The sequence below is a fragment of the Cyprinus carpio genome, chromosome A16 (assembly GCF_018340385.1).
Source record: "Cyprinus carpio isolate SPL01 chromosome A16, ASM1834038v1, whole genome shotgun sequence".
In the NCBI taxonomy this organism is placed as follows: Eukaryota; Metazoa; Chordata; class Actinopteri; order Cypriniformes; family Cyprinidae; genus Cyprinus; species Cyprinus carpio.
The window spans coordinates 19,974,130-19,985,962 of record NC_056587.1 but is presented as its reverse complement, the minus strand read 5'-3'; the positions used below and the strand labels follow the sequence as shown (position 1 = coordinate 19,985,962).

The 11,833-nt window shown below is 35.0% G+C and overlaps 1 protein-coding gene across 3 annotated transcripts in view; it reads left to right on the top strand.

Moving 5' to 3' along the window:
- The window catches only part of csmd3a (CUB and Sushi multiple domains 3a), a 227,044-nt gene that overhangs the window by 39,459 nt on the left and 175,752 nt on the right, over nt 1-11,833 (top strand). For all 3 annotated transcript variants that reach the window (XM_042773196.1, XM_042773197.1, XM_042773195.1), the window contains exon 4: nt 2,773-2,967. In XM_042773196.1, coding sequence (XP_042629130.1) covers nt 2,773-2,967 — 195 coding nt within the window. The remainder of the gene's footprint in view (nt 1-2,772; nt 2,968-11,833) is intronic.

Here is an 11,833-nt window from a genome sequence, read left to right as displayed (position 1 = left end):
GCCAATTTAGCCTGATGCCAGCTTGAACAGGTTGCTTGATATCCTCACATCCTACACAAAGTAAAAGAAAATATGACCCAGACTAGATTAAATATGAATATAGAGCATGCAACCATCGAAGGCCACTCATGTTGAGAGTTATATTGTTGATGTTAATGTGTATATTGTTGGGTATATGCAATTAGTGATGGATGGATTGATGGATGATAGACAGATATGGATGGAGCAGTGTATTGTCAGGCCTGTACAATTCAGGATGAATGGATGAATGATTGATAGATTGATGAATGATGGATGGATGGAGCAGTGTATTGTTAGGCTTAAGCAATTCATGATGATGGATGGATTGATGGATGAATACATAAATGATAGACTGGAAGATGGATTTGTGGATGAATGGATGAATGATAGATATTTATGGATGAATGGGATGAATAAAAGATTGGTGGATAGATTTATCGATGAATGGAGGAGTGATAGATTTGTGGATGGGTGATAGACGGATGTATGGATGGATAGATGATTGATTGATTGATTGGTGGATTGAGCAGTATATTGTAGGGCCTGTGCAATTCATGATGGATGGATGGGTGATAGACTGATAGACTGAAGGATGGTTGGAGTGAGCAGTGTATTGTTGGGCCTATGCAGTTTAGGATTGATGAATGAATGAATGGATGGTAGACTGATGGATGGATAGATGGATAGATGAATGGATAGTTTAAATTTCCACAACAAAAAAACTTGTGCTGAGTCTCCATTTGGTGTCCAGAGTAAAATTTACCTCAGAACAAAACCAGTTCAGAACTGCTGCTGTATTTCACATCAGCAGGCTTGGTATTTCCACAAATCACCACTCCTGAGTAGCAATTACATGGAATGGCCTCTTTCTGGAAGTAATTTCCAACTCCAAATGTTGCTCCACCAGTGTCCTGCCCATCAGTCAGAGACCCAGTAGCACAATCAAATGGACGCATCATGTCTCTATTGGTATTTGAGTTTTTTCAGCCTGCTGAGGAACCATGTGTGTAATTGCTTCTTTGGAACAGGGGAAGAAAAACAAATAATCCTCTCTCAAAGGTAATACTTCAACACTTTTTCTGTACTGATTCATTTCCACTCCGGGCCATTTATTTGACTGCCATAATATAGAAAGCCCAAGTCCAACATGTCGTAATGAACAGGAAATGCCTCCATTAACACAGATCACAGGCATAAAGCTCAGTGGGACTGCGATGCGAGCAGAGATGAGTTGACAGATGTGCCGTGTTCCTATGCAGAGAGTCACACATGAAAACATAGACAGAGAGTGAGCGATGATAGTCGCGAGTGGCATAAGATCAAATTCAGCTGCTTTTGTTTAAGCAACGGAGCTCCCAATCGCAAACCCAATGGGAAACATGTTCGTGCAAAGCATCTTTGCCAAAGTCTACGCACTGTTGTTAACAGCAGATTAAGAAAAGTAGGAACTGTCTCACTGAGTGACATGGAGATAATGGTCTTGCTGGTGTGAAGTGACGGGGGTTTAAGACACTTTAAGTTTAAGACTTAAAAGCACATATTGAGATGAAATTAATGGTTCACTGACTGTGTACCAGGGAGCAAATGCACTGCCATATCATTCTAGCTGCTAAACGCTGTCTATAAATCATCTGCTCAAGATGTAATTTTGCACGTCTGCTGCTTTTAGAGGGTCACTTTTATACTTGTATAATTCTAATGCAGAAGCACATTAGTAAAATGCATTAAAGTGCATTATACTTTCTAAAGTAGAACTATAAGGGCCTTTAAAAGACATTCATTGTGTTCTTCACATGCTGTGCAGATACATTTATTTGCATTTTCTCTCTAGAAAACATGCTAAATTCTTCGATCTTATGGTGCCATTTTGTAAAATGCTATAAATTTTTGGGTCTTTTGGTTACAGCAGTCATGTCGATCTTATGGTGCCATTTTGTAAAATGCAGTGTTTCTGTGTGTGGATTTTAATTTTATGTTGTGTTGGTGAGCAATAAAGACTTTAAACAAAAAAAAAAAAAGAAAAAAAAAATTTGTACGCAGAATACTTTACGTATCAGGCAGTATACATTCCATTCTATTCTATTCTATTCTATTCTATTCTATTCTATTCTATTCTATTCTACTTAATAAACTGTAAATAAATAAATAAATAAATATATAAATTAAAAACATTATTTTGCGTTCTTCAGAATACAGCATATACTGTTGTGTCAGGCAGTATTTAGAGTGACTACATTATGATAATCATAACTGATTCATTGATCAGCTGATTGTCACAAATATCAGTCTGAAATGGGCAGCGCAGTGTGTCTGAAGTCGCCTGAGAATTGAAATGGAATTTTATAATGGTGGCAGGTGCTCAGAGCGTCTGTGTGCTGGTCTAAATCGAGCTTAACATATCATATCCAGACATGTGTCCCTGAGGATTAGAAATGTGTCAAAGCAGGAATATTAGTCCAACGCCAGATGTCTGAGAAATAAATAAAGACTGTCGACTGCATTCATGAGACAACTGCTACTACTACTTTTTTTTAATAGATAAGTATCTTTTTTTTATTGGAGTAGGATGTGGCCTTTTTGTTTCTTGCACAAATTCATTTTTTATTCATTGTTTTCATTATTTTTTGATGAATACAGGCTTTGCAACTCTCTAATTGGCCGGTTATAACCAGCAGAAATCATCAATGCATTAAGAATAAAATTGCCCTTCACTACATCTGATTTTGGCATCTTCGCTTTATCTCTCCTCAGAACTACAAAGCAGTTCTTGTGGGAATCCAGGAGTTCCTGCCAAAGGAATCCTGAACGGAACAAGCTTCAATGTGGGAGACAGAATCCGGTACCACTGTGTGGCTGGATATACCCTGGACGGCCACGCACAGCTGACCTGTGTCACCAGCACATCTAATGTAGCGGTGTGGGATTTTCCTATTCCCATCTGCAGAGGTAAGAAATGGCAGATAGACGCTTGGGGAACTGTGCTGAGCAGCTCATTTTTATTTTCTGAATGCTTGGGTTTTTTTGAGGCTGAGTTGTTCTTATTAAAAAGAGGCCTTCTCTGCTTTTGTAGAGCATCATAGGGCATTAAAACGTCTGAATGTCATGATAAAATATCAAAGCAACTGGTTTCTAGAAACAAATGATGCACAAGCTCTTCTCAGAACTAATTTCAAAATCAAATTAATTTTTTTTAATTTTAATTAAACATTTTTGGAAGTTGTTAGCAAAAATTAACTGATTAAGTCAGTATTTAGTCTAATGTGACAACATTACAGTAACTAGCATTCTTGGGAAAACAAATTTTTATTAAATCATTTTAATGGAATAATTTTATTTTAGGTGCATGAATATAATAAAACCTACCTAATAATAGACAGCAATAGGTATGCATATGTTTTTTCCCTTTCAATGTGTATAAGAAAAATCTAAAATAAATAATTGAAACCAGTTTTGAAATTTTTTTTTGAATCACGGTTTGAACTGCTTCACAGAAATGAATCAAACTTCCAAAAGTTTAAATCAGAGGCACTTATACGTCTCTTTCTTCAAAACTGATACTAGAATCATCACAAATAGAATCATCACCTATAACATCACATAAACTATGTTCCAATACTGTTTGACAACCACAGAGCATCCAATTTCTAATTCTGAACTGCATTTCTTCAGTTTTATCCTTTAAAACCTGACAAACCTGTTTTTCTTGTGCTGTCATTCTTTAAAATGCCACTTGCTGTGATATAATGCATTGACATTCAGATATTTTAAAGTGTAGCTTAAGTGTCCAAATACTTTTCGGGGCCACAGATTCTTTTGTAAGCAGCATGTTGGCTCAAAAATGAATCCGGCTACTTTGCTGTAAGCCTAGAGTACTCTGGCTTCGGCTTTGATATATGAGGCTTTATATTATTCTGTTTTGTTGAATTTCAAATGAACGTTGTTTTTAACTTGTATTGTGCTTAAAATTCTCTCTGCTTCTCATTTTTCTTTCTGGGATTGCTTTAGATATGGTGATTTATGAAGTGTTCTGCAGTGCCTGCTGTAAAATCCTGCAGTTCTTTTACATTAATCTTCTTTTGCATGGCGCAATCAAACGTGAGTCATCTCAGTGGGAAATGCCTGCGTGTGAAATCCAAAATACAGTTAAATAATTTAGGTGTTGCTTTAATTATCAGCATGAGAAACTTTGAAGTGCACTCAGGTATTGTGGGTAGCGTTTTACATTTTGGAATGCGACACATGATTGAACTGAATAATGATAGAATATGCTATATCCCCAGGATATGTGAAAAATGAGTACTGCTTTATCATTTGTGCTTAATGAAAGATGAACAGGGCTCAAAACATATCGATGAAAGGTACTTTTTGGTGTATTAAAGACCTCATTAAGAACAGTGTTTAAACCAGAAAACATGTTTGATGTTTTATAGCCTCTCATCTTCTTATTAGTTTTGCTTCAGTAGCTTATAGTTGGCTGAATGAAGACAGAAAAATTATGTGACTCACAATTTAGGCTATGAAATTCTGAAGCCTGCGTCGTCAAACTATTTCAGCTCTTTGATTTTAATAAACTCAGAAGTTTCTAACACAGATAACAGTGTAGGCAACAATCGTCCCTTTCTGGTTGAGTTCTGTGCCGATTGATGCTGGTAGATGCTGTAACCAAACCATCTGGGGCAAAAAAATAATCCTTCTATACTGATGGCAATTCAAACTGAATGATTCTAGGCTTATTTCTAATTGGAGATGAAAGATGGTTAGATTGGTTAGTGAGTGAGTCATTGAGCTGATTCAGTGAACAAGTGAGTTGTGTGACTTTTCTACATTTATATATCGACCCAGGTCCCAGCCATAGACTTTTGTGCAAGGATAGTAGCTCCCTGTCATACTTCTAGCATGATTAGCATACTAGCTTCATTAGAGAGACTAAATGAATGTCTTTTTAGTGGTTAAATTAATGTTTTATCAAATGCAACACATGAAAATTGGTCAGATGTTTATGTGATTCATCCAGAAGTGATTCTGGATGATTCACAAGAGAGAATAACTACTGCCAGCTCTGTCTTTGAGTCTCATTCAGCAAAGTGAAGAACTCGTGGCCTTGTTGCTGCATCCAAATCAATCAAACCAGGGATGAATCTGTATCACACATTTACTGACCCCAGGCTTTTTAGCACATGCTTTTTCATCTTTGGGAAAGGGAAACTGATCATCTTTGATGAGGGTATCTGAGCCTGGAGGCTTGCCCCTTCTCTCCCCCCCCTCTGGATGTCTTTTAAGCGAACTATATTACCGGTAAATGCAAAGCAAAGAGAGAAATGGGTCTTAAATGAGAGTCAGGTCTTACACCATGGACGGCTGCTTTGTGTTTATGCCAGCTGGGAGGAAGACCTGTGATAAATTCAGTTTTCCAAGAATAATTAGATCTGTTGGCCATGTGCATTTCAGAAAATGTTTGGTTTTTGCTCTAATGCATTTCACTTCATGAGAGAATTTTAATAGAGTACATATCTACCTTGTGTTTAACATAAGAGTGGCCACGGCTGTTAGTAACTTTAGAGTGCAAAGCTTCCAGTTCCCATTGCTTCTAGCTATTTTACCTGTACAAAAGCAGTCCGTTATCTTGCTTGATATTACAAACTGGTATTTGTTATCATATTTGAATTTATCATCACAATCATAACACATTGGTTTGTAGTGCAAAATCAGTTAAAAATAATGTGTTCTAAGAAAGTTTTACTAACGTTCCCATTAAGTTATAAGAACGTTACATCAGAATGTTTTCGGAATGTTCAAAACATCCACTTTAATATTTAAAAAAAAAATGTTCTTGGTTATGTGAGCATTAGAGAAAACATTAGTCAATATTCATTGTTATCATTTTATAAATATTATGGGAATGTTGTTTATGTATGTTAGTTTTGTATTCTCAAAGTTATGAACAAATGTTGTTCTAGTAATGTTAATAAAATGTTCATTCAGAGTTACCTGGTGTTTACTAATGTTCTTAAAACCTTCGCACAATTAGCACAATGTTATTTATACATTGTTGGAGCATTTTATTTTGGAAACATTTTAGTTGGATGTTTATCTAAATGGTACAAGTTTCAGAATATTCAGAAAACATTCAAAAGTACCATTCCCATAATGTTTGACAAATTATAAAATGGAATGTTCCTTAATGTTCACATAACCTTAAATTTTTTTTTAAAGCATTTAAAATGGGTGTTTTGAGTGTTCAGAAAACATACGACAGAAACATTGTTTTCATAACTTAATGGGAACGTTATTAAAACATTCGTAGATCATTTTTGTTACGAGGTAGTAAATAGTGATGTTTACATTTCAACTAAAATGTTTCAGGAAAAAACATTCCATGAGTGATGTTCGAATAACATTTAATGCTAATGTTTTGAAAACGTTGTCAAAGACCAGGTAACTTTGAATAAACATTCTATTAGCGTTACTGAAGAATGTTTGTTCATAACTTTGTGAGAACGCTGCCAGAATCTTCGTTGCTGTGAACATTCTGGAAACATTGTGAATAGTTTTACCATTTACTGCACTTAGTTATCTTTATCCTAATTATGTGCCTACAGAAAATATCTTGCTTCCACGTTGCAAATTAAGGTGGATATAAAACTAAGTTTGTAGTAGCAATGCTTCATCTTCCTTCGGGTTCTTCAGCTACTCTGAGAGAGGAGCAGGACCCTCAGAATGGGCAGATGGTCTTTTGATCCCACTTCCTCAGAGAACCTGCCCATTCTCAAGATGTAGGCACTCATCCAAGAGTCCCCAGCAGTCCTCTTCGGCATACTTGAATGGCAGATATCACTGAATCCAGATGGGTTGACCTAGATCCAGAGGACACACTCTAAAAAGCGATGAAATTCTTGCAGTGCTAGCAGTTTCTGTCGTTTGACTGGTTGTCGGACACGTTTCCAGTAACTATGTCGCCTGTCCATATCAGCTCTTTGAGGAAAATTTCTGCAGGTTGAGCTCTGAATGGCATGCTCTTTCTGACAGCTTAAACCCCTGCAGAACATGTTGAGATGTTCGCCTCACTGTGACAGTTTAGTGTCTTGCATGGCAAAGCGAGTTTATCTTATCTCTGCTTACCTCCTTGCTCATTTAGCAGCCAGTTCCAAAACTGAGTACATCAAACCCATTTTCACAGAGTAGCTGTTTGTCTCTGAGCAGTATCCCAACCATGAATGTTGAAATCCAGCATACAAATGTAATGTATAGTGGAAAGCATATTATAATTTCAAAGGCTCCTGAATTCAGGACCCACAGGCTGCCAGTCCCAGTGCCTGAACCAAAGTTCTTGGAGGAAAACACAAATGCTTGTGAATTAGTTAATGGAAGGCTGCCAGTCCCAATTTCAATGGATCAAAACACTTAAGATTTTTTTTCTTTTAAGTCTCACCTTAAAATTCCATGAATTATATATATAATTTAATTGTATAATGCTATAAATGCCCAAACGTAGAATATGTAATCCGTTATAACAATATGTTATGATTAATAATGTTTGGTATATATATATATAAAGCATTTTCCAGCAGCAAAACAATCAAAGGTCAATGCAACTTTACATTTTTTTTTTTCTCTCTATAATTTATGTGTTCCCCCTTTTATTTGTTATTTTTTTTTTAGAATGTGTTCCGTTTAACTTTTATTTGTTTGTTTATTTTTTTGTTTGTTTTCGACTAAAAGTTATTTGAAATATTAGAAATTTTATTTGCATTAATGCTTGGTGTGTATATAAAATCACTTTTGCAAATTTAATTAAATGCACACACACAGATATGGAGTATTTTAATCTTTTAGCAAAGAGTGTAAATCAGGGTTGTGTGCCAATTTTGGCTCAAAATGGACCAATTCTTATGCACAACCATGCTGTGAAATATCACACAGCACAATCAAGCTTGAATCCATATTTGCACAATAGCCTCTAAACATGTCATTTTGGTTCCCACCTGTATGCTGTGCTACATTTTGAGTTACGAGAGTAGCATGAACGCTGTTTGTGTTGGTGTTTATTTTTTTGGGACTTTAGGTTTTCAATCAATGTACTTTTGTCTCTTAAGTGGACATGATGACAAAGAACCAGTGATTGAAGAAATTACAGTAAAAAATAAAAAATCACCGTACTCAGAGACACGTTTAGTGTAAGTATGCCGTAACTCATTTGATGTTGCATTCATAATCTTGTCTCTTGCATCGTTTTTTTTAGAAGTATTGTTAAAAAGATTATCTTTTTGAGTTGTGCATTGTGCACAATTAGTGTTCAGCAATTTCACTGTTTAGCAGCTTGAGTAGCTTTTAGGAAAAAACAAAAATCAAACTGAGTTCATTTTGCTGTTGATAAGTGACATGAGAGCATCCCTACAATTAAAGCAATGGAGGAAGATGTTTTGAGAAATATGGAAAATGCACAATCAGTACATAAATGTAGTCTTGGCTAAAGGCCAATAATTTATATTTATCGAGCAATTTCAGAATTGATTCTCTCTCTTTTTTACTTCAACAGGAAACTTGGCAGTGCTAATGCAACAAAATCAGGGTACTTAGCTATATCTGTAGTTCTCGTTCTTCTGTAGCCACAGAGAATGATGGGAAATGCAGTTTGGTTGCACAAACCTGCCGCTCCATTAAATGACTAGTATTTTCTGACAAGCTTTTAACCATACACACCATGTGAGTAAAATAAATTGTACAGTCAACATTTACAATTAAAACTCAATTATGAGCAACCACCTCAGTTTACGCTTTCCCACTCTAACAACTTTCAACAGTTATTTTGTCTTCCCCAGTTACAATGTGCCTTTCTAGGGGAAGATAAAGTACCCTCTGGAAAAGAATCTCATATTGCGATTATTGATTTCTTTATGTGCTCTATAAGTGTGTCCCAGGTGTGTGATTCAGCTGTAGTGTGAACACATGCGGCTCCACACCTGGGATGCAATCATAACACATTGTTCTTGCATATAGGCCCGTGTACATAAACTCTGCATGCTTCTAATAATCATTATGGTTACCTAACGCTGGATTCAGCATGGATGAGGTTTGCATAATTAAGAGTTGGGAAGAAAATGACAAGCTTAAATTTAAATCTATCTAACAGGAATTTAAACACTGACTTTCTGTCTGTCAAGACATGATTAACATGAAGAAGCGCTTACAACCCACAGTTTTCTCCATAATGTGACAGATTGTAGACTGAAAGAAGATAGTTCTTGAGAAAAAAATGTAGTGATGGTCTTGATTTTTTTGATGGAAAATAATAATAATAGTAAAAAAAAAATTATTATATATATATATATATATATATATATATATATATATATATATATATATATATATATAGTGTTATTTATTTTTTATTTTTAATTTTTAATATTTATTTTAAATTTTTGTAATTAATATTTTATTTGTAATAACTAATATTACTTTTAAATTTTTTATATATATATATGTATGTATATATATATATATATATATATATATATGTATATTTATACACATTCAACTTTGGATATCACCAGAGCAAGTGTTTAAAGCGTTTACATTTAGATTTTTTGATTTTATATATGTGTGTGTATACAGAGTGTATATTCAATTTTGCACAAGACCAGAAATGAGTTTTAAGGAAGTAAATGATGTTGATTTTTTTATTTCATGTTGACTTGAAGCTGTGTTTCTTTTAGTATTAATTTATGCCTAGAAATGCTACAGGCTTGTACTGCTAATACATCTGTCTTTAGTTTTGGTTTTTATGCATATTCATAATCTAAGTTGATGTGTGGCCCCAAAAAGTATTTGCACATTAAGTCCCACTTAAATGTCTGAATGCCATTTCATTAGATGCAGACAACAAATTATGCTGGATCTCTTCACAGAACTACTTAACTACAGCTGTTGTGGAAGTGCTTTTTTAAGTGGCTATATAAGGTCACACAAGTGTAAAATTAAACACTTCACTATAGTTTGAGTGTGAAAATACTTTGTGGAGCTGCTGTAAAGTCAGACAGCACTAATATAAGCAATAATGTGTTCATATTCAACAGGGTTTGAGTTGATTCTCTAACACTCACATAGGAGTGTTGAGCTTCCAGTATGATGAAAGAACAAAAAACGACTGTTCATCCTTCAGAATAAAAGATAATGAGAATCCAAATTAAGTCTTGAAAAGCAACATTAATCCCTCATAGTGGAATGCTTCTTCTTCTGAGCTCTGCTTTAATGAGCGAGGATAAGGCATGTACCGATCTATTATCCAGTACCTTTCATGTACCCATCACATCAGCCTACATCAGTTCCATGTGCATTCAACTCACTGCCTCTTCTGTGTAGTTTCAGTCTCAGATGGCACACCCCTAGACTGCCCATAGACCGCTAACCCGCTCGCTCGGTCTAATCCATACTGCAGACAAAACCATAAAAGGACTTTCTTGATCTGGCGAGCTCCACTTTCTCAATCTGATCGACTAGCTTTATGAAACTTTAAGGAGCGAGTTTGAAAAGTCAAGTCTGCCTGGAAACAAAGTTGTGTTTACATGGCACTAGGTTTAAACTTGAAGCTTTTGATGCTAAAATAATGATTGAATTTGCCCATTTTTTCCCCCCAGGTTAGTAGCATTAGAAAAGATGTTCAAAGTTTTGCCAGGGGCATTGAAAACAAAGTAAACTAGATGTCCATAAGCAGACCTGAAAATATTACTTTTCCGAATTATGTCTGTGAAAAGTACTTATTTGATGTTTTAAATACTTGGATGATCAAAAACCATACATGTATTCTGGTATTTTCTGTATAACAGTTTGTGGAGACTACCATGGCATAATTTAAAATAAGTTCTTTAAATACATTTTTTATTTAAATTAAAAATAATTTTAATTAAATTAAAAGTAAATTTTTAATTTAAAATAAACACTTTATTTTAAATCTACACTTTACTTTAAAACAGCCCCATGGTATACATATTAATAATTTGTCATACTAAATTTCATCGTTTTCATTAAAATACTTTTATTTACTACATTTGGTTCTTGTGGCATAATATATTACAGATCAATTATTCCATGTAGAGCCACTTTAAATGTTAGACAAATAGTCTCATCCTGCCGAAATTGCTGATTCTTAACCAAAATAAGCTGTGGTGTGGATGGGACTTTTTGCTGTTTAGTCAAACAAAAATTGTTTACGTGTGACTAACCTCTGCTTTGCAAACATGTTGAATTACCTGCATTTTAAGCAGCTGTGCGGCGCAGACCTGGACCCTCGTGTGGCTGAAGCTCATTCGTTATTTTCTCCTTGCATGAGCTGTCGAGAGAGTCCTGTGATAAAGCATGAGTTTGCCTAAAATAGCTTTTTAGGGCAGAAATGCCGACATATAAGGCAATTTGCAGCTTAGGGAACATGGACTGTCAGCACACATTAATAGATATGAAGCTGAAGCTTTCAGAAATTTTAGCTGCTTTGAAGCATCTGAACATGCAAATGCACCTGCCGTCTGTTGGATTCGTAATGAACGAGACGTGCACTGCTACATGTGCATTTAAAATTACATTTAAATAATTTAATATGCATAATGTCATTTACAAATCGGGTAACTTAAGGAATGAGATTTCCCTGACCCTTTGAACTCTAGTTATCAGTTTTATCAGTTAAAAGTCAGAATTGCGAGATATAAACTCTAATTTTTTTCTGTTTCTTTTTTCACCATAAAAAAGTGTGACTTTTTATCTCACAATTTTGACTTAGAATTGCTTTTGATATCTTGCAATTATGAATTAATTTTTTTTTTCA